The 19,933-nt window shown below is 45.7% G+C and overlaps 5 protein-coding genes across 6 annotated transcripts; 1 reads left to right on the forward strand and 4 right to left on the reverse strand.

The window, feature by feature from the left end:
- Positions 1-356: 356 nt before the first annotated feature.
- On the reverse strand, positions 357-3,972 carry LOC117577752 (uncharacterized). Its single transcript, XM_034262663.2, has 2 exons — positions 2,434-3,972; positions 357-897 (listed from the first exon to the last, which is right to left on the reverse strand). Exons 1-2 carry the CDS (start codon positions 3,881-3,883, stop codon positions 428-430), a joined length of 1,920 nt encoding a protein of 639 aa, XP_034118554.1. The 5' UTR covers positions 3,884-3,972; the 3' UTR covers positions 357-427.
- Positions 3,973-4,318: 346 nt separating this feature from the next.
- On the reverse strand, positions 4,319-6,823 carry LOC117576711 (serine/threonine-protein kinase Nek2). The gene has a single exon (XM_034261733.2). It carries the CDS (start codon positions 6,558-6,560, stop codon positions 4,482-4,484), a length of 2,079 nt encoding a protein of 692 aa, XP_034117624.1. The 5' UTR covers positions 6,561-6,823; the 3' UTR covers positions 4,319-4,481.
- Positions 6,824-8,248: 1,425 nt separating this feature from the next.
- Positions 8,249-8,508, reverse strand: LOC117576722 (uncharacterized). The gene has a single exon (XM_034261745.2). It carries the CDS (start codon positions 8,506-8,508, stop codon positions 8,338-8,340), a length of 171 nt encoding a protein of 56 aa, XP_034117636.1. The 3' UTR covers positions 8,249-8,337.
- A 34-nt stretch (positions 8,509-8,542) lies between these two features.
- On the reverse strand, positions 8,543-9,092 carry LOC117576730 (uncharacterized). Of its 2 annotated transcripts, none has more exons than XM_034261757.2 (2): positions 8,998-9,092; positions 8,543-8,751 (listed from the first exon to the last, which is right to left on the reverse strand). In XM_034261757.2, exon 2 carries the CDS (start codon positions 8,705-8,707, stop codon positions 8,543-8,545), a length of 165 nt encoding a protein of 54 aa, XP_034117648.1. In that variant the 5' UTR covers positions 8,708-8,751; positions 8,998-9,092. The 2 variants fall into 2 exon arrangements, with proteins under 2 accessions (XP_034117648.1, XP_034117657.1); XM_034261766.2 differs by having other exon boundaries at positions 8,897-9,016.
- A 275-nt stretch (positions 9,093-9,367) lies between these two features.
- LOC117564240 (anaphase-promoting complex subunit 1) lies at positions 9,368-19,780 on the forward strand. The gene is made up of 9 exons (XM_034242936.2): positions 9,368-10,624; positions 10,679-10,787; positions 10,851-11,012; positions 11,967-13,170; positions 14,250-15,977; positions 16,710-17,032; positions 17,095-17,529; positions 18,525-19,107; positions 19,171-19,780. The coding sequence occupies exons 1-9, from the start codon at positions 9,535-9,537 to the stop codon at positions 19,603-19,605; spliced, it is 6,069 nt and encodes a 2,022-aa protein (XP_034098827.1). The 5' UTR covers positions 9,368-9,534; the 3' UTR covers positions 19,606-19,780.
- Positions 19,781-19,933: the final 153 nt, after the last annotated feature.

Raw genomic sequence — 19,933 nt, forward strand, 5'->3', positions numbered from 1 at the left:
TATGCTTGATATTTGATACCAATTTGCAGCTGAAAACACTCAAAAACAAAACCTAGAGAAACATGTAATGCCAATAAATGAAACCGTGTTGCCGCTAAGTGAGATATGGTTCTAGTTTTCTCTACTTGAGATATGCTCGATATTTGATACCAATTTGCAGCTGAAAACACTCAAAAACAATACCTAGAGAAACATGTAATGCTAATAAATGCAACCGTGTTGCCGCTATGTGAGATTCTAGTTTGTTTTTCTAAAGATATACTCGATATTTTCCTCCCATTTACAGAGAAACATTGAATGCTAATAAACCACACTAAAAAGAATTAATAATTCATTCATTTTCAGATGTAAATTCATAGAAAAATATATGTGCATTTATTGAGTGTAAAACAAATGTATAAAAATCGAATCACAACAATTTAGATGACTATGGAATGGACTCCAGCTGTGTCTGGCCATTTATCACAGTGAACAGCAGATCGCTGGCCAACTCCAGCTGATGGACACGCTTCAAGGCATTCGCCGTGAGTTGTTCGCGTCTCGACGGCAGTTGCAACAATTCGGCTCTGGCCTGCAGCTCATCGCGCAGCGCTGACTCCATCAACAAGGCCGCATTGGCGGGCACACTGCAAGCTTCCTGGTGCAGCTCCAGCAGCGTGACGTTGCAGTGCAGCTGGAGCAAATCGCGCAGCAGGCGACGCAACAGCAGACACAGCTCCGACTCGCTGCCGGCGTAGATATGCCAATGCTGCTCGGGATCGTTGTGTAGGAGCAGCAGCTGTGTCGCTGGATTGTAGAAGATGCGCTGCACAGTCGAGCGGGGACGACGATCACGACGTTGCTCTTCGCCAAAGCCAAAGTCGCCGGGCGGAGTGGCCTCATCCAGCAGCTGAAGGGCTGTGAAAATCGATTTTTATTACTAAGCGATTGAAAATTTCGGTATTTCGGTAATATTAATATACCAAATATATCCTTTGGTATATTTTAGTATTTTTGTGGTATATCTGGTACTCAATGGTATATTTTAAATGTAGTACAATATCGAAATACAATACCATATTGATATACCAAATATATCCTTTGGTATATTTTAGTATTTTTGTGGTATATCTTGTACTCAATGGTATATTTTAAATGTAGTACAATATCGATATACAATATACAATACAATATTAATATACCAAATATATCCTTTGGTATATTTTAGTATTTTTGTGGTATATCTTGTACTCAATGGTATATTTTAAATGTTGTACAATATCGATATACAATATACAATACAATATTAATATACCAAATATATCCATTGGTATATTTTACAATTTTTGTGGTATATCTCAGAGTCGAGCACACTTCACAGTAGCTTTGTTATAGTTTTTAAATTCTGGACAATTGCAACTATTTTTTATTGATTGCCTAAATTTGTATGTGAGCCTTTATTAATAAAGTGAATAGGAGTATTATGCCCAACTTTGGTGGCTCTCGTTCTTATAGTTACCGAGATTGAGGTATTTAAAGACATGGACAGACAGCCAGACGGATTGAAGTTCTAGCAAACATACCCCTCCAAAATTTCACGCTAATTTTATTAATAAAGTGAAGTCTTATACTTCGGTTGTTCTACTTATAGTCGTTGAGTTGGAGTTGTTTAAATAGACGGACAGACAGCCAGACGGATTAATTTGATAGCAAACAAACTGGATATACCCCACTAAGTACTCACGCTGCTTTTATTAATATGTAGACGAGTCTTATGCCCAACTTTGATGACTTTATCTTTATAGTCGATGAGTAAAAGATGTTTAAAGAGATGGACAGACAGCCAGACGGATTGATTACATAGCAAACTCTTATTAATAGACTCCAGACGAACAGCATACCCATTTTTGGTGGTTCTGGCTCTACTGTTCGCTGAGATTAGATTGTTTAAAGAGATGGACAGACAGCCAGACGGATTGATTTACTGGCAAAAAAAAACTGGATATACCCCACTAAGTACTCACGCTGCTTTTATTAATATGTAGACAAGTCTTATGCCCAACCTTGATGGCTTTATCTTTTATAGTCGATGAGTAAAAGATGTTTAAAGAGATGGACAGACAGCCAGACGGATTGATTACATAGCAAACTCTTATTAATAGACTCCAGCATACCCATTTTTGGTGGTTCTGGCTCTACTGTTCGCAGAGCTTAGATTGTTTAAAGAGACGGACAGACAGCCAGACGGATTAATTTGATAGCAAACAAACTGGATATACCCCATTATATATTATTATATTGTACTCTGCTTTTATTAATATGTAGACGAGTGCCCAACTTTGATGGCTTTATCTCTTATAGTCGATGAGTAAAAGATGTTTAAAGAGATGGACAGACAGCCAGACGGATTGATTTGATAGCAAACAAACTGGATATACCCCATAAAGTACTCACGCTGCGACTCCTGCTTGACGCTGTGACATCTCAGCTCTAGTTTGGTGGTCAGCAGCTGCTCGAATTGCAGCTGCTGCGCTGCGCTGGGGAACTTCAAACGCAGCGGACAATGCGCCGTTTGGGTCATGATCAAGGCGAGAAAGTCCTGATGCAAAGTGTGCGCCGCAAAGCGTGGCACATGCAACTGCGTCTGCTCCAGCAGCGGCGCCAACTCAATGCTCGCCAGCTGCAGTTGCAATTGCCGCCTTCGCTGGCCATGCAACTCGTATAAAGCCAAGAGCTGGAGCTGCTCTTGCTGATGCTGCTGGCCAAGCACAATCAACTCGTGCAGCTGGAGACGGACCAGGAGCACAGCACTGCGCTCGGGTGGCAAGCGAGCGTTGCTTGTGACCAGCCGCCAACTGATGTTGGTGCTGTGCTGCTCCTGGCACGCCCAGAATTGCGCCAGTTCATCGTAATCCTCGGGAGGCGCTGCATCCGCTTGCAACGGCAGCTCGTACAAGCGATGTGTGTAGTTCAAGCCGTTGACCGACGAGAGGTGCAACAGTGGACGCAGGGCATGCAACACGCAGGGACGCACGCTGCTCGTCGTGTTGTTCAACAGGGTTCCGAGCACCAAAGACGCACCACAAATGCGTGTCCAGACATCGCCACAGCGACGCAACAGTTGCTTCTCCTCGAGCAGCGGCGAACGCTGGGCGGGCACACCAAACGTCTGCTGCTCCTGGGCGCGCACAAAGTCCTGTTGCGTGAGCGCACGTTGCGTCTGCAGCTCGGCGCGTGCGCTATGGACGCGTTGCAGCAAACGCTGAAAGCCAGCAGCGGTGTTGTTGTTGTTGTTGTTGCTGCTGCTGGGGGGTAACTCATTGCTGCTGCTGCTGTTGGTGGTTGGCTGGAAATTGCAACGCATGCGTTTGCCATTGATGAACTGCAGCTCCACATAGGCCTGATATTTGAGCGTTCCATCGCGCACCAAGCGATAATCCTCCAGCTGTTCGTGCTGTGCTATGAGCTCAAAGCTACCGCCCCCGGTAGCGGGCCGCTGCAGCACGATCAGCGTGTGCCAGCAGCGGAGAAGCACATAGATGTGCTTGCCCTGAAACACGTATTTGCCAATGCTGAGCGGCAACTCTTCGGCGGCATGCAACATGCTGTAGCTACTTGTGACGTTGGCTGCATCGTCTGCAGGCTGCAGCACATCGTCACGACGAAGGAAACTGCTAATGGGTCCCGTGTATGTTTGCAGTTGGGGTTCCAACTGTTGCAGGCATGTGGCACGCAGATCGATGTGATGCAGCAACTGTTTATTGGCAAACTCGTAGAAACGCAACTGGCGACTGAGCACCAGGCTGGATTTACTTTTACGCACATGCAGTTGGCTGCAGTAGGCGATGGTGTTGCGTGTGGTTAGGAAATGCGGCACGTCCTGCTCGATGAGCGGCGGCAACATAGCAAAATGTAAACAAAAACAAATCAAAACAAATTAAATCCGGTAAGCGCAAAAATGCTGTTAATTAGTGATTGCGATCGCCCATGCTAGGTGGCAACGCTGTTCCACACACAGCAATAGTTGTTTATCGAAATCGATTGCGAGCACTGCTCCTCATTTGCTGCGATAATTTAAACAAGCTCGTTATCGAAATTCAGTGCTGCTGTATTTATGCGATTGAATTGGAATGACATTCCAAATATCACTCATAAATTGAATATTTCATATATACTTGTATAAATATTTCATATATCAATATTTAATTTCAAAAATAAAATAAATCAATAAAATCGAATACATCGAATGTTGTTATCGCTCAACCGAACGCAGCTGCCGCTATTAACCAACACTTCTGCCCAATAATTCAACTGTAACGTCTGTTTGACACTAACTTTATTTTACAACTAAGAAAATTGCACAAGGCATACAAAAAATACATGTACATAGGAACAAGATATTGGCTGTTGGCAAAAACCAAAAAAAAAAAAAATAATTCGGAACTTATTCCACATCACAAAGCCGATTGCTGTTTGTCAGCAAAGAATACTATTTGCATATTTTATATCAACATTTGCTTCTGCTGCAATTGCAGCGGCTGCTGTTGTTGTTGTTGCCCCAGGACCAAAGAGCGTCGCATGCGATTGCGTTGCATGCTGGAGTTGCGCTCCCGCACCGATTGACGCAACTGCTGGCGACGTCCACCTCCGCCTCCGCCTGCAGCTTCCTGCTTCTCTGCAGCATTCATGGCCGCCAGCAAATCGAAAGCAGCGCGTTTCTGTTCCTTGGTCCACATGTTGGTCAAAGGCTGTTGCTGTTGTGCCAGCTGCTGCTGCTGCTGCTGCTGTTGCTGTGGGGGCAACTTGACAGCCAGCGGCTGACGACGTACTGCCGCCGGCTGCTGCTCTGGAGGCAGAGGCGGAGCAACTGTCGCCTTGTGGCGACTGAGTCCAAAGAGCGACAATATCGATTTGCGACGTGTGCTGGACGCTTGACTCTCGCCCGACGCTTGACTCTCGTTGCTGGAGACACTCATTTGCATGGGCATCGCCTGCGGAGGCGGTGGAGCAGCTGTCTTCGGTGGCGGCGATTGAAATGTGACCTTACGCAGCGTATTGTGCAGCTGCTTGGGTGCCGTGAGCATCGCCAGATTCATCTTGGCCACCGTCACCGGCATCGTTGTCGTCTCGTTCAACTCAATGCTGCAATAGCTGTCATCCAAGCGTCGCCGATGTGACGCCGCTGTCTTCCTCGGCGGCAGCGGTGGCAACTGTTGTTGTTGCTGGCATTGACATGGCTCCGACTTCGGTTCCAACTTCGATTGCTGCTGTTCGAGTTTCTGGCGCAGCTCACGCTCCATTTGCTGGACACGCTGCTCGGCCGCCTGCAGTTCGAGATCGCGCTGATCGAGCAGCGCCTCGCGAGCCCGGATCGCATGCAAACGCTGCTGCAGTGCCTCATCAAAGATGTGCTCAGTGAGGCGACGTGGACTCTGCTCCTTGCGCACACTGTCATACAACGCTGGATCGGATTGCTGCAGCTGCTTTCGACTCTGTTCACCCAGAATGCGTCGCTTGGCCGAGTAGAAGAGTTCACTGCGCAGATCGGGTGTGAAGACACCACTTAAAGCGCTCAATTGTCGCTGGCCATAGTCGCCATCAAGGCTGCTCGCTGGGGATTCGGGAAACAATTTGCCCGAATTTGGCAACTGGAAATCGTCGCCAGCGGGTAGCAAACGTGGAAATTCCGCCGGCAATTGTTGGATGTTCCTCACCAGCAACGGATGACGACTGATCACCTCAATGCTCGGCCGCTCCTCGTGCGGCACAGCGAGCATGAAACCGATCAGCGACTGCAGATCCTCGCTGTAGATCCGGGGTATGCAATTGAACTGACCCTGGGCAATGTTCTCCGACAGCTGTTGGAAGGCGCGTCCCCGAAACGGTGGATGCAATGCGCACAGCTCATAGATCAGACATCCGACGGCCCAGACATCGCTCTTGCGATCGTATTGTCGCCCCTTGACCAGCTCGGGACTCATGTAGTGCGGTGTACCGACAAAGGAGGCGGCAAAGCATTGATCCCGACGCAGGACGCGGGCGAGACCAAAGTCACCCAACTTGACGTTGCCAGCGGCATCGAGAAAGATGTTCGCCGGCTTAATGTCACGATGCAATATGGTCCCACTGGGTATTTGATTGTGGCACACTTGGAGTGCACGGCACAGCTGGAAGAGCACACGCCATATGTAGGATTCCTCGAAGCGTTGATGCTGCGATCGAGCGCGCTTGATTAGCTGATCAAGATCACCGCCGTCGCAGCACTCCATCACGATGTAGATGGATTTGGCTTCGCGATTGATCAAATGATGATAGTATTGCACAATATTCGGATGTTGCAACTGACGGAGTACGCTAATCTCGGACACAAGAGAATCGCATTTCTCCTCATCAAGTTCGTCGTAGTTCATGCCCTTCCATGCGTAGAGCAGACCGGTGGTTTTATCCTTCACCTTGTAGCAAGTGCCAAAGGCACCGTTGCCCATCACGGCGAGCACTTCGTAATCCTGCAGCGTCTTCTGCGCAAACTCAGCGCTGCACATCGCTGTTTTTGTCGTTGTCGCGTTCGCGTCTTCACTCATCGCTTTGTTTCCGCTCCGTTTTCGTTGCGTTGCGTTTGCCTCGAGTGCCGAAAACTAACTGATCTCTGTGTTTTGCTTTTGCAATGCTCCTGCTAACGAGTTTCGGCAAAACATTCACACACACACACGCACACATACAAACGAACAAGGCGCACCCACACACTCACGCAAACCGTTTTACCTGCGCAAACAAAAACACAGCAAGTGCTGGCTAGAGATGCGCAAGCTGCACTTCAGCGAGAGTGAGTGAAACAACAAACAAGGCTGCACTATAAAGCTCTCTCGCATCGCTTGCAATGTCAAAGCACTGAAAAATGACAAACAGAAGGAAGAGCGAGATGAAGAGAAAACTGATGCAGCTCTAAATGCTTAAATATGTATGCATGTAGTTTTAAATAGCTGATAAGTAAAAAATTATATTCAAAAATTAATAAAAGCTGTAAATGAAAAACACAAATTATATATTACTTACTTTTGAAAAAATAGTACAACAGCTTAGCACACTGAAACTTTAAATACTAATTTATAATATAAATAAATAAATTTTATATGCATTGTTAGTGAAAAGTCTAAACTTCATTTGTAGACACTCACAAACAAATGCAACAGCTTATTTATAGGGAAAAGTTTGCAGTATTAGCATTGCATATTTGTACTAAACAAAATATTTAAAAAATATATGTATATATATGTATATATGAAGTAACATTTTAGTTACAGTCACTGTGACTGCCAAGTCACTGTGCCGCGCATCTCTGTCTGCATATCTTGTTACGTTCCGAGAAGGCTGCTGCAGTTGTTGTTGTCGCACTCACACACACACACACACACACTACACACAGGGGCTGCGACGCCGACGCACTTTGCAAATCTCTTAGACAGGCACGCAGCGGGATTGCGTCGTCGCCCTTAGCGCTGTGTACAAAATAAAAACCATTGGACATGTCCTTTGGCGCGGCACGCCCGCAATTTGAAGCAATTCTATACGCATTGTGTGTTTGTCTGACCATAAAAATAAATTACTTTTGTTGCATTGGCATTTCAATTTGTGAGCGTTCCGTTAGAATGTGAGTTTGAGCCACTCTAGCGGATTATGTTACACACACACTCACACACACACAGAGAGCACGAAATCATATTTCACTTGCATATTGAATATGTTGCATTTCATGCGTAGTTATTGTTAATTTTTGACAGCTGATATTTTCAAAAATTTTCATTCAGCAAAAAAAAGAAAAACACGCGCAGCTTTTAGCGCATTCAAAACACTTGCTAATCTCGTTTCGTCTCGCTCACTCACAAGAATGCCAACTGTGATTTTCGGATCCATGCATATGCGAGTGTATGCGTGTGTGTAATTTGGCAGTGAGAGAAGAGAACAATCGACCGAGGGAGCGAGAGAAAAAACGAGTTATCCGTGGCTTATCGTTATCCCCGTGTGTGCGTTGATGGTTTTATGGTCTTTCCATGTTTAGGAGCAAACACAATACGTTTTAAGCCAGGCAGCAGCCAGGCAACAAACGCAATCCTTCATAAATAAATCAAACTGTCCATTGTTTGTGTAGGCGACCGCAAGATGCGAGATCTGTTGTTGTTATTGTTGTTGTTGGGCAAATGGATATTCGTCTGAGGTTTATGGGCCTACCAAAATACACTGGAATTTAGTATAGGAGCAGCAGGTACAAGTATTATTATTTTTTCACATGTCCATTTTGCAGTTTTATTTTGAAATGACAGTGAGAAAAGTGAAGAATCGATGTACTACGTTATATGCTAATCACCAAGATGGTGGCTTATCCTCACTGCCGGCTGGACGGCCGTATAGTGCGCTCTTGTCACGGAACAAGGACATGCGTTCCGTTTCCTTCTTATCCAGAAAATGTCCGAGGGCAAATCCAAGCAGTGGCAACGCCGCCCACACGTAACGCTTATCCAGACCCAGAACCATTTTTAATCGCTTATGTCGTTGATGTTTGTTGAGCTTAGCTTTGGCTTTTCAGCGCTGCGTTTTGTGCTGCTTGCTGCTGTTGGCGCTTCCAGGAACGTGTGTGTGACCAGTCTGCGTAAATGGAGCCGACTGCAACAGTTGGAAAGAATATCACTGCACCGTACTTTCGCGCCAGCTGCGTTATGATGCTACTGCCCATATGTTGTTGTATGTCTTAACTTGAGTCAAATGATGCGTATGCGACTGTAAACAAACAAGGAGCTGCTGAGTGACCACGAATACATGGGAAGATTGTGTTTTTGTTGTGTGGATGAGGTTACGTAATGAAAATGCAAGCAGCATTAGCGGTAATTATATTTATGCTAGTGCACTGCCAACAATTGCTTACTCTGTGTGCCTAGAACGCAATGGCGTGTTAATGTGCCGCAGCTTTCAATGTTAAATATCACAAAATAAGCAAATTTGGCAGTTTGTTATTATTAAACTTACGCTTATGCAAAAGCCTACTCGACAGCGTGACCGTTTCACTTCGAAATTTCGGTATTTGCCAGACTTGGAGCAGTGGGGCCGTGGTAATGACTGTTGAAGTATACTAGGTGATGGAATTCAGAGTACTAAAAAAACTGGCTCTGGAAGATATGTCAATTTATAAATATATATTATCTACTAAGTATGTAGTTCAATTAAATAAAACATATGCATGTATTAAAAAATATAGTTTATGTCAAACATAAGACTTTATGTTCATATATTGCGGTATATTGGTATTTATTGGTTTCGATATGTGCAGTACGTGCGATATATTTTGGTGGTACACATCGATAATCACACATATGCGCTTGCGATTAACGATACCAATTTGTTTTTACCGGCGCGACGACAAGAAACGAATTAAGCCGGCATTTTTTGTTGTACTTTTTGTTAATTTTCTCGACAATTAGTGCAATTGAAATTGTATTTTTTGCAAAAGAAAAGTGCACAACTGTTTGCTAAACTCGCGCAAATCTGGATGCATGCTGGGATGAGATGATTGCCGTCGCAGAGCCGCCACTGGAATTCATTCCTCGCGGTCGTCAGGCGGCAGAGGATCATCCAGGACCCAGCGAACCGCCGCTGCCCAAATATTTGCCCGCCGAGCACTTGCTGCTGCAGCGTCTGCAGAACGTCAACATCTCCGCGTCGGCCACGAACACCGCCGACGAGCAGCCGTCTCAAGAATTTTGGTGCATACGCGAAATCTACGATGACTATGAGTCCAGTTATGCGCGTGCCCAGCGTCGCCAGCAGCTGATTGAGCAGACCAAGAAATGTGGACCAAATGCGGCTGCAGCCACGCAGTTGACCTCACTGCCGCCGCAGCTGTTGAATCCGGTGCAGCAGCCACACGACGAACCAATGTGCGATTACATTGTGAACAACGAGGAGGAGCTGTATGTGAACAAGAATACGGTGATTTGGACGCAGGGTTTGTACGATGCCGAGGATGATGGCGGCGGCGTTCACAGGCGCATGTGCTTCACCTGCGACACACCGGTGAAGTTCGCCTGCTTCCTCAATCGTCGCTTTGTCCGCGGTCGTTTGGCTCAGTTGAGCGCCTCGATGGCCAGTGATGATGACAATCTAACGGCCATTTGTGTGGTGGAACAGGATGCGTTGCGTGTGTACTGCGACAATGGCGAAGACTTTGTGGCCAATCTCGATTTCCCCATCTCGCATCTGTGGCAAACTGTTCATGGCTTGCTGCTGGAGAAGGATTCGAGTAATGCACTTGTTTCGCATCTTTCGATTCCAATGCCACGTCTGTTCTCCATGTCGCATCCGTTGCACGAAGCTTGTCCGGTTGTGCTGAAGACCTCAACGAATTCCACGGGCTACATGACCGAGCCGGAATATAGCGTTGTCTTCACCGCCGAGGATTCGGATTTGGTCTTGCTATACGATGCCAAGTTCTTTAAGCATTTCGTAGCGCGTCTGCGCAAAGTAACGCCCGACGAGGTCAACAATGTGAGTCAACAACAACATCAGGATCTGCTCATGCATCAGACGCTGCAGGGACATCGCGGCACGCTCGGATCCAGCACCATTCACAGCTTCAGTTCCACCAAGAACACGGGAGGTAAGGCTGATATGCTGAGTTCATTTCTCAGTTCTTATTCTGTTCCATTTCCAGCCACACCCAAGCTGAACACCACCTCGTTTGCCATGCCGCAGACACACAACTTCTCCAAGTTCGGCATGAGCCAATCGCAATCCTTCAGCGGTGTGTTGGGCCAATCCAAGTAAGTAAACACCATCAACTTTCTTACAAGTGTTCTATCTTACCTTATTCTCTTTACATACAGTCGCGCCTCGTTGGGCACACCGTTGAGCCATCTGCAGAACAGCATTAGCCAGCAATCGTTGTCTATCAAGGATATGCGCAAAATGACGCACGTAAAGCCGTCCAAACCGATTGAGCCAGAGATGTGCCTAGAGCACATCTGGACGGAGAACACCTATGGCACGTAAGTGAAGCGATTTGAGGCGTTAACTCCTTCCACTAAATAACTTCTTTACTAATCATTTTGTTGGAAAAAAAACGCTGCCTTATTGCACTTGGCTCTCTTGCTCTTAGATTGCGCTGATGTGTGTTATGTTGATGGTTTAGTTGGTAAATAAGTTAGTAGCTTTGTCTTATTGCTTGATTAAATAATGTAAACTGTGTTGTTGTATAAATTTCAGCCTCCCAGCTCTTATCATTGGGACTAAATCTTCAGTTTAGTCAGCAACAAAGTCGGTACAAATTGCAGCCTCCCAGCTCTTACCTTATGTAGTCTATCTACATAGTTTAAAGGAATTCGTTGCCTTATTACACGACCAAATTTAGCCAATTATTTTGTTTAAAAAGTGCAGACTCCTAGCTCTTACCTTTTGGACTATATCTTGATAGTTTCGTCAGCATCAAAGTCAGTACAAATTGCAGCTTCCCAGCTCCTAATTATTATACTTTCGTCAACAGCAAAGTTAGTACCAATTGCGGCCTCCCAGCTCTTACCATCTTCATAGTTTAATCAGTACAACTTTCAGCCTCTCAGCTTTTACCTTTTCTAGTCTATCTTCATTTTTTAGTCATTAACAAAGTTAGAAGAGCAGCTTTGCAATTCGCTGCCTTATTGCACGACCAAAGTTGGCTAACTATTTTGTTTATAAATTGCAGCCTTCTAGCTCTTACCTCTAGACTATATCTTAGCTTTTGGATATTCAGTACATCAACTTTGCATTGCAGTGCTTAATTACACGATAAAATTTCACAAAATATGTTGATTTCAAATTGCAGCCTCTTACCTTTTTGAATAAACACTACCAGCAATCGAGAGTATAAATTAGGGAAAATAACTTTAATGAATTAATTTAAAGTTCAAATACAAAAGGCCAAATTAAAGACTCTCAGCATTAATAAGCTCTTGTTTTTGTTGCAGTCAACGCGAATTCTGCGAAATGGCAACGCGTGCTTTCATTCACACCGATCTCGTGGGCCAGACGTATCTCTGTTATTTGCTCGCCCGCTCCTGTCGCCTGCAGATGGTGCTGCTCAATGGCTACAACACTAGCGAACTGCAGCTCTCCACGTTGGCCTCCACGCTGCCGGCCAAAGATGCGGTCGGATTGCAGCGTTTGCATATGATTGCTGTGCTCGATCCCGGTGGCAATTTGATACTTTACACCGGCACCGTGCTCATCTCCAAGGTGCACATAACACCGCTGCTCTCGGCACCGACAACAGCAGGAGCGTCATCAGCAGCAGGAGGAGCAGCAGCAGCTCCATCAGCAGCAACATCATCAGCGATGCCCGCACCAACAACAACGGGGGCTTCATCGCAACCGCATACGCCGATGCAACAGTTGAAGGTGGCCAGCAGCTCATCGTTTGTGGAGGTGCGTCGCAGCAGTCTGTTGCCCACAAAGGCGGCAGCCGATCTGAGTGCCTTCGACGATGAATTGGAGCTGCACATGCTGTCGCCAATTCAACCCCAACCGTTGTCCTATTCGCAGCGGCAGGCGCACAACATTTGCAAAGCACTCCGCGATCCTGCGGGAAATCGTTTGACCCTCGTCTATGCCACCGGACGAATGCTGCGCATCACGTTGCCGCTGCTCAATGACACGCGGTTGATCACACGCTGTGTGGCTGCACTGCGTCAAGTGCTGAATCCCACGCAGTTTCTGCACTTTGTCATTCGCTGGTACAGCGCTCGGAATCCTCCCGGTTCCCGGGACTATAGCATTGAGCAGGAGTGGCAATTGTTTCGCAGCACTTTGCTCGGTTTGATGGGTTGCATGGCGGCAGCGAGTGAGCAGCATGTCGTCGATGTCGATGAATCGTTTGCTCGCTGTGCAACGCCACCGTTTCAACCGGCCACCGTCTGTCCATCGACTCTGCCCCAGGATGAGCCGAAGAAGCGACGCAAGTACAACGATTGTGAGGCGTACACCGATGATGATTGGGAGTTCCTTTTAATGCACACCACCTTGGCGCCGTGTGGCGGAGATGGTGCCTACAGCGTGGATGTTACGGCGCCGCTGTTTCGCACTCTGCCGGCTGTCTTTTACGGCTTGCATTTGCTCTACGAGGATCTCAAGCTGGATTCGGTCTTTAACAGCGGTCTCATCTATCTCGGCACGGTAAATATCGATTTCAAATTAGTTTCTCATTCAAGTGTTGTGTTGATGAGAAGTTTTCTTGGTAAAACCTTCCAAACCGGTTCAGATTATTGTCTAACAAAATATAGGAGTGCGTCTTAGTGAGACTTCATTTTAAATATACGAAAGACTTAATAGACTAATGTTCACATTTCCTAAAACTAGCAAATGCATTTGAAATAGTTGTCGAATAAATCCGCTGAACCACTACCAAACCGGTTCAGATTATTAGTGGAACAATGTAGTGCTTCTGAATAGGATCCTTTATCACATTTCTCAAATGGTAAATATATTTTAAATTGTTTTGAGAGCCAAAATACATCTGAACCACTCCACGACTACTACCGAACCGGTTCAAACTATTATAAGATGAGGCTTATATTTAAATTAAAAAGAAAACTAAACTACTAACGTGTTTTTAAGTGAATTGCAACAGTTGCCGTATAAAACCACTGAACCATTAGCGAACCGGTTCAAATTATTATACGAAAATGAGACATTTTATACTATTTAACATTTACAAAAGTAAATGCACTTAACTAGTTCAATGTTTTTGAAATTAACACTTTAACAATTCCCGAACTACACCACTGAACCACTACCGAACCGGTTCAGATTATTATTGGAACAAAGTAGTGCTTCTTAATAAGATCCTTTATCACATTTCTCAAATGGCAAATATATTTTAAACTGTTTTGAAAGCCAAATTACCACTGAACCACTACCGAACCGGTTCAAATTATTATAAGATGAAGCTTAATATTTAAATTGAAAAGAAAAAAAAAACTATAACTTTTCAAGTTACAAAGTAACTTCTAAAGTATTTTTAAATGAATTGCAACAGTTGCCGAATAGAACCGCTACATCACTACCGAACCGGTTCAAATTATTATCCGAAAATGAGACATTTTAAACTATTTAACATTTACAAAAGTAAATGCACATAACTAGTTGAATGTTTTTTAAATTAACACTTCAACAATTCCCGAATTAAACTACTGGACCATTACCGAACCGGTTCATATATAGTAATCGAAACTCTTTTTTGTTTTGCTCTGCAGTTCCTGCATCAGCTGGCGATTGATATGCAGCTGGATAGCTATATATTCCACTACCAACTGGACTTCCCTGAGCTGACGCACAAGACGACAAAGCTAACACTGCTTAGCTCGGAGCACGGAGCACTGATGCTCTACCAGGAGCTGTTGCGCATGCCGGCGCCCAGCATCTATGCTCAACTGGAGCACGTTGTGCTCGGTCGCGAGGAAGTCGTGCCCTACAACTATGTGGAGTGCATCAACGAACGGAGTCGCAATGTGGTGCAACTCGTGTCGCTGGTGATGCACGGCCACACGAAGCTCAAGCAGTGGTGGCAACTCCTCGAAGTGTACGGCGCGGTGCAACTCAACTATCCGAAGCGTGGCAAGCGGAGCATAACGGCGACTTCACCACGATGCCATCAAGTGTTGGAGCTGCTGCTGTGCATGCAACTCACGCGACGCGACATCGAACGTCTGCCGGCTGCGGTGCATTTGATTGTGGCCGAAACCTTGGAGCAGGCGCGTCTCCAGCCGCCGATGGGATGCAGTCAGGCGACCTACGAGTTGATCCTGCGACCCGAGTTGGCGGCGCATGCTCAGCTGCCGTTCCTTGAGGCGACGCTGGCGCAACCGCATTGCGGACGGGTGTACAAAGAGGATTCGCTGTCGCCACGCTTGGCGCCCGCCAGCGGCGAGTGGCCGATGGCCGAACCGGATGCGGAGCAGTTGCGACACGATGGCATGGACAACATGGATACGAAACTGTTGCGTCTCCGCTTTCCCGACGACATGCGCGTCGAGGAAGTGCGTCGACTGTTGAACAGCGCCGATCCGGTGGCCATCGAGGTGCAACAGTCGCCGGGAACCAGCGATCACGAGTTCATCGAGGAGCAGGAGAAGCAACTCTTTGCGCTCTGCGCTCGCACCATGACGCTGCCCCTGGGTCGGGGCATGTTCACGCTGCGCACGCTGTTGCCGCGTCCCAGCGATCACATGCCGATGCCTAAGTTGTGTCTGGTGGGTCGGGAGCCCGTTAAGGGCACCACGATTGAGATGCAACAGATTGAGTTCCCAGCGAATATGCACATTTGGCCATTGTTTCACAATGGCGTCGCCACCGGGTTGAAGATCTCACCGCAGGCGCTCGACATTGACTCCACATGGATTGTGTACAACAAGCCGAAGACCCAGGGCAACAATGCCCTCGAGCATGCCGGCTTCCTGATGGCCCTTGGCTTGAATGGTCACCTCAAGTCGTTGTCGTTCATGAGCGTCTACAAGTATCTGGTGAAGTGCGATGAGATGACCAGCGTCGGTCTGCTGCTGGGCATTTCGGCAGCCCATCGCGGCAGCATGGACACCAAGACCACCCGATTGCTGAGCGTCCACTTGGAAGCCCTTTTGCCCGCCACCGCCATGGAGCTGGACATACCCCAGAGCACCCAAGTGGCTGCTCTGATGGGCATTGGTCTCCTGTATCAGGGCTCCGCGAAGCGCCACATTGCCGAGGTGCTGCTACAGGAGATCGGACGACCGCCGGGACCCGAGATGGAGAACAGCGTGGAGCGTGAATCGTATGCCATGACAGCGGGCTTGGCCCTCGGTCTAGTCACCCTCGGTCAGGGCGAGGCACCGGCGGGTTTGCGCGATCTCCAGCTGCCGGATACGCTGCACTATTATATGGTCGGTGGTGTGAAGCGGCCCATTGGAGGCTCCCAGAAGGAGAAGTATCGCTTGGCCTCATTCCAGGTGCGTAAAACATAAGTTGAAGTGCTTTATTTAAAGGCAAATATTTGGGTTCTTCATAGCTTATATATATTTATAGTGCTGTTAACTTATGCGATATTTCTAACATTGCTTGCTCATTGAAAGTTTTCTTTGTATTTTCTTAGGACACCTTTTTAATGTGAAACTAGAGTTGAACTCCTATATTTGATGGCAAATCTTTGGGTTCTTCATAGCTTACACTTATTTCTGCCGCTGTTAACGTTCTCTTGACTTATACGATATTTTTAACATACATGTTTATGGCGATGTTAACCAATACGATATATTTAACATGCATATTTGTGGCGCTGTTAACGCTCTGTTAACTTATACGATATTAACTCGGTGTTCATTTCTTCCAAGTTCTTATTCACATTATTTTGAATATATAATTAATTAATATTTTGAATATATTATAATTAACTGCAACTGTTTTAGTGTTGATACCTAAACTTACTGTCATCGAACTCTGTTAAAGTACAACATATTTATAACATTGGTTGCACATTAGCATATTCCTAAAATTTCATACAGATTAAAGATTATCCTTAACATATTTATAACATTGGTTGCACATTAAAGATTATCTTAATTCACAAGTTAATATATAATTTCAAATTAACATTTCCTAAAGATGAAAGGTTATTCCAATTCCCATTTAATTCACAAGTTAATATGTAATACTAAATTGAAATTTGCTCTTTTCCCCACCAGGTGCGTGAGGGCGACAATGTGAACATTGATGTCACTGCTCCCGGAGCCACTTTAGCGCTCGGACTCATGTTCTTTGACTCGGGCAATGTGGCGATTGCCGAGTGGATGCAGCCGCCGGATTCGCGTTATCTGTTGGACATGGTCCGACCCGATTTTCTGCTCTTGCGCACCATTGCACGTGGTCTGATCCTGTGGCAGGATGTGCAGCCCACCAACGAATGGTTCCAGGCGCAGTTTCCCCAAGCTCTGCGCGCTCATCTGCGTTTGCCATCGCGTGACGATGAACAGTCCGATGACAATGACATCGACTACGAGGCCATCACGTAAGTCGCTAATAAATCAGTTTTTTTTTTTATTCAACATTCATATATTTTACTCTTTGCAGTCAAGCGTATTGCAATATTCTGGCTGGTGCCGCCTTTTGCATTGGCCTCAAATACGCTGGCACCGAGAATCCCGTCGCCTTTACCACATTGCGCACCGTGATCAAGGAGTTCCTCGGCTTCCCCGGCACTCCGATGGGCGAATGCGCCGGACGCACAACCGTCGAGAGCTGCTTGATGGTCCTGCTCATCTCCATTTCGCTGGTCTTTGCCGGCTCCGGTAATTGTGAAATTCTTCGCATCATACGCTATTTACGCTCACGCGTCGGTCCACAATATCCGCACATTACCTATGGCTCCCACATGGCGATACACATGTCGTTGGGTCTGCTATTCTTGGGCGCCGGTCGCTTTACCATCGCCAAGACGCCAGAGTCCATTGCGGCGTTGGTTTGTGCCTTCTTTCCCAAGTTTCCCATACACAGCAACGACAATCGGTAAGTTTGCAATCGTGCCAATTATTAATGTATTAGTTTATTGTGCTTAGCTGCCACTATTCGTAACTGCATGTTGAAGTTGTTTGTCCGATAACATGCTTAACTCATACAAAATGGCTATTCTATCATTTTATTTAAGATAATTGCATTTTTATCATAGGAATATCTCGCTTAAGGGCCACAGAAATAGGTATGAAGAAAGCGATATAAGTAGAATTACCCCCAATAAAAACTTGGTTTTCTTTATAAGCCGCTAAATGAAAAAACATTAAGTGTATACACATATCTCGCTTAAGGACCGCAGATTAGGTCGCTAAGCGAAACAGATAGAATTAATACACCGCAATAATAACTTGATTTCCATTAGTATAATGTGCTTAAGTGCTTTAGTGCTTAACTGCATGTTGAAGTTGTTTGGCCATAGAAAACAAAAGGCTTTTTTATGAGCACAAAAGTTTACACATATCTCGCTTAAGTGCCGCACAAATAAGGGACTAAGTGAAAAGAAAATGAAATGACTAGAATAAATTCACCTAAATAAAAACTTGACTTTGAAAGCCGTTAAACGGAAAAAACTTTAAGTGTATACACATATCTCGCTTAAGAGCCACAGAATAGGACGTGAAATGGTTAAAATAAATAAATACTCCAATAAAAAATCGATTTACTTTACTTTAACAAAACTTTGTAAGACGCTAAACGAAAACACATTAAGTGTATACAGATATCTCGCTTAAGAGCCACAGAAATAGACCGTTAAGTGATATGGGTAGAACTAATACACCTAAATAGAAACTCGATTTACTTTAACACAACTTTATAGACCGCTGAACGGAACTTAAATTGAAAAATCCTTCTACGTTAGCAAACTTAATTTCAAAGCTTCAAATTTATAATACAAATTAATGAGGAGCAGTTAAGTAGATGCACATATCCTAAATATACAGCTCTCTCCTTTCTCCCTTCATTAATTCCTTTTCCTTTTGTGCTCTCAGTTATCATCTGCAGGCGCTGCGTCATCTGTATGTGCTGGCCGTGGAGCCGCGGCTCTTTCTGCCCCGCGACATTGACACCCATCAGCTGTGCCTGTGCAACATCTCGGTGCTGGAGGTGGGCGCCACAGAGTTGCGCCGTCTCCCCATTGCGCCCTGCATTCTCCCCGAACTGAGCACGCTGCAGCGAGTGATTGTCGACGATGAGAACTATTGGCCGGTGTGCTTTGAGCGTTCACGCAACTGGCATCAGCTGGAGAAGGCGCTGGAACTGTGTGCGCCCATTGATATTAAGAAGCGCACCGGTTGCCTGTCGCATCTGGAGGATCCGGATCGTTTGAAGAGCATGCTGGCCCAAACGCTGACCACCGAACAGAGCATTTGCTGGCAGGTTAACGTGAATGATTTGCAGCAGTTTGCCAGCGAACGTTTGGTCAAGCCGTTCCTCAGCCGATTCCTCCAAACGCAGGGCACAACGCTCAGCGTGGCCGAGCAGAGCAAGCGACATCAGTTGATGCTGCTCTTCTACAACGCTGTGGTCAAGGATCGGATGCATCTGCTGCCCGTCTACCTGACGCTCTACGATGTAAGTGCCAGTCAGTGCTTTGTTCCCTACTGGATTTAATATCCTATATGATTTTGCTTACAGCATGTCACACGACAGATGGCGAACAACAATGATGTGTGGCAGGTGAAGCTGATCGACGCCTATTTGGGCAAAAGTCCCAATGAGCATACGCTCATCTCGGTGGAACTCATACAGATGATGCAGGAACTGTTCAAAATGCAACTGGAGGCATCCACGCGAGATCTGTGCGTTCCGTTGCGCGAATTCCTGTGCCAGAAGCGTTTGGAGCCGAGCTATGTGGCATGCATCAATGCCCACGATTTGCAGCGTGTTTATTGTGTTATCAACTATTACAATCTGTTGCCGAATCTGTTGAATGGCGTCGATATGAGCAATGGACCGATTAATTATTTGCGCATTATGTTCGAGTTCCAGCAATTGAATCTCAGTCCTCACACGATTTTTGGTTTGCTGAAAATATTTCAATCGTTGCGGTGCGCCTTTAATTTGGAATAGTGTTATCGATATTTAACTGAAACGAAACGATTACGATTGCAGCAGTTTGTTTCGCCATCGATGTGTGTTACAGCTTAAATTTATTTCTTGTTATCGATTGCGAGGCGATGTGCTTTGCAAACAAGCGCTGAGATTCAACAGTTCAAAACACTCTTTTTTTCCATTAAATGAATATATGAAATATATATAAAAATAAAAAAAAATACTTTAATTTTGAATAGTATTCGATATGCATGCGCTTTACAACACTTTTAAATTGTCGCCCTGCTATCGATGTGTGATCTTACTTTTCTTTATCGATTGTGCGCTTTGTAACGCTTTGTGCACT

This window comes from Drosophila albomicans, chromosome X, assembly GCF_009650485.2.
Source record: "Drosophila albomicans strain 15112-1751.03 chromosome X, ASM965048v2, whole genome shotgun sequence".
Lineage (NCBI taxonomy): Eukaryota > Metazoa > Arthropoda > Insecta > Diptera > Drosophilidae > Drosophila > Drosophila albomicans.

What these genes read in the sequence shown, in the direction of transcription:
- LOC117577752 (XM_034262663.2), bottom strand. Translation starts at nt 3,883, where the DNA reads ATGTTGCCGCCGCTCATCGAGCAGGACGTGCCGCATTTCCTAACCACA. An exon ending in CGTCAAGCAGGAGTCGCAGC is followed by an intron (nt 898 to 2,433) that starts GTGAGTACTTTA and finishes CGATTTTCACAG; the next exon opens with CCCTTCAGCTGCTGGATGAG.
- LOC117576711 (XM_034261733.2), bottom strand. Translation starts at nt 6,560, where the DNA reads ATGAGTGAAGACGCGAACGCGACAACGACAAAAACAGCGATGTGCAGC.
- LOC117576722 (XM_034261745.2), bottom strand. Translation starts at nt 8,508, where the DNA reads ATGGTTCTGGGTCTGGATAAGCGTTACGTGTGGGCGGCGTTGCCACTG.
- LOC117576730 (XM_034261757.2), bottom strand. Translation starts at nt 8,707, where the DNA reads ATGGGCAGTAGCATCATAACGCAGCTGGCGCGAAAGTACGGTGCAGTG.
- LOC117564240 (XM_034242936.2), top strand. Translation starts at nt 9,535, where the DNA reads ATGATTGCCGTCGCAGAGCCGCCACTGGAATTCATTCCTCGCGGTCGT. An exon ending in TTCCACCAAGAACACGGGAG is followed by an intron (nt 10,625 to 10,678) that starts GTAAGGCTGATA and finishes TTCCATTTCCAG; the next exon opens with CCACACCCAAGCTGAACACC. An exon ending in ATACACAGCAACGACAATCG is followed by an intron (nt 17,530 to 18,524) that starts GTAAGTTTGCAA and finishes TTGTGCTCTCAG; the next exon opens with TTATCATCTGCAGGCGCTGC.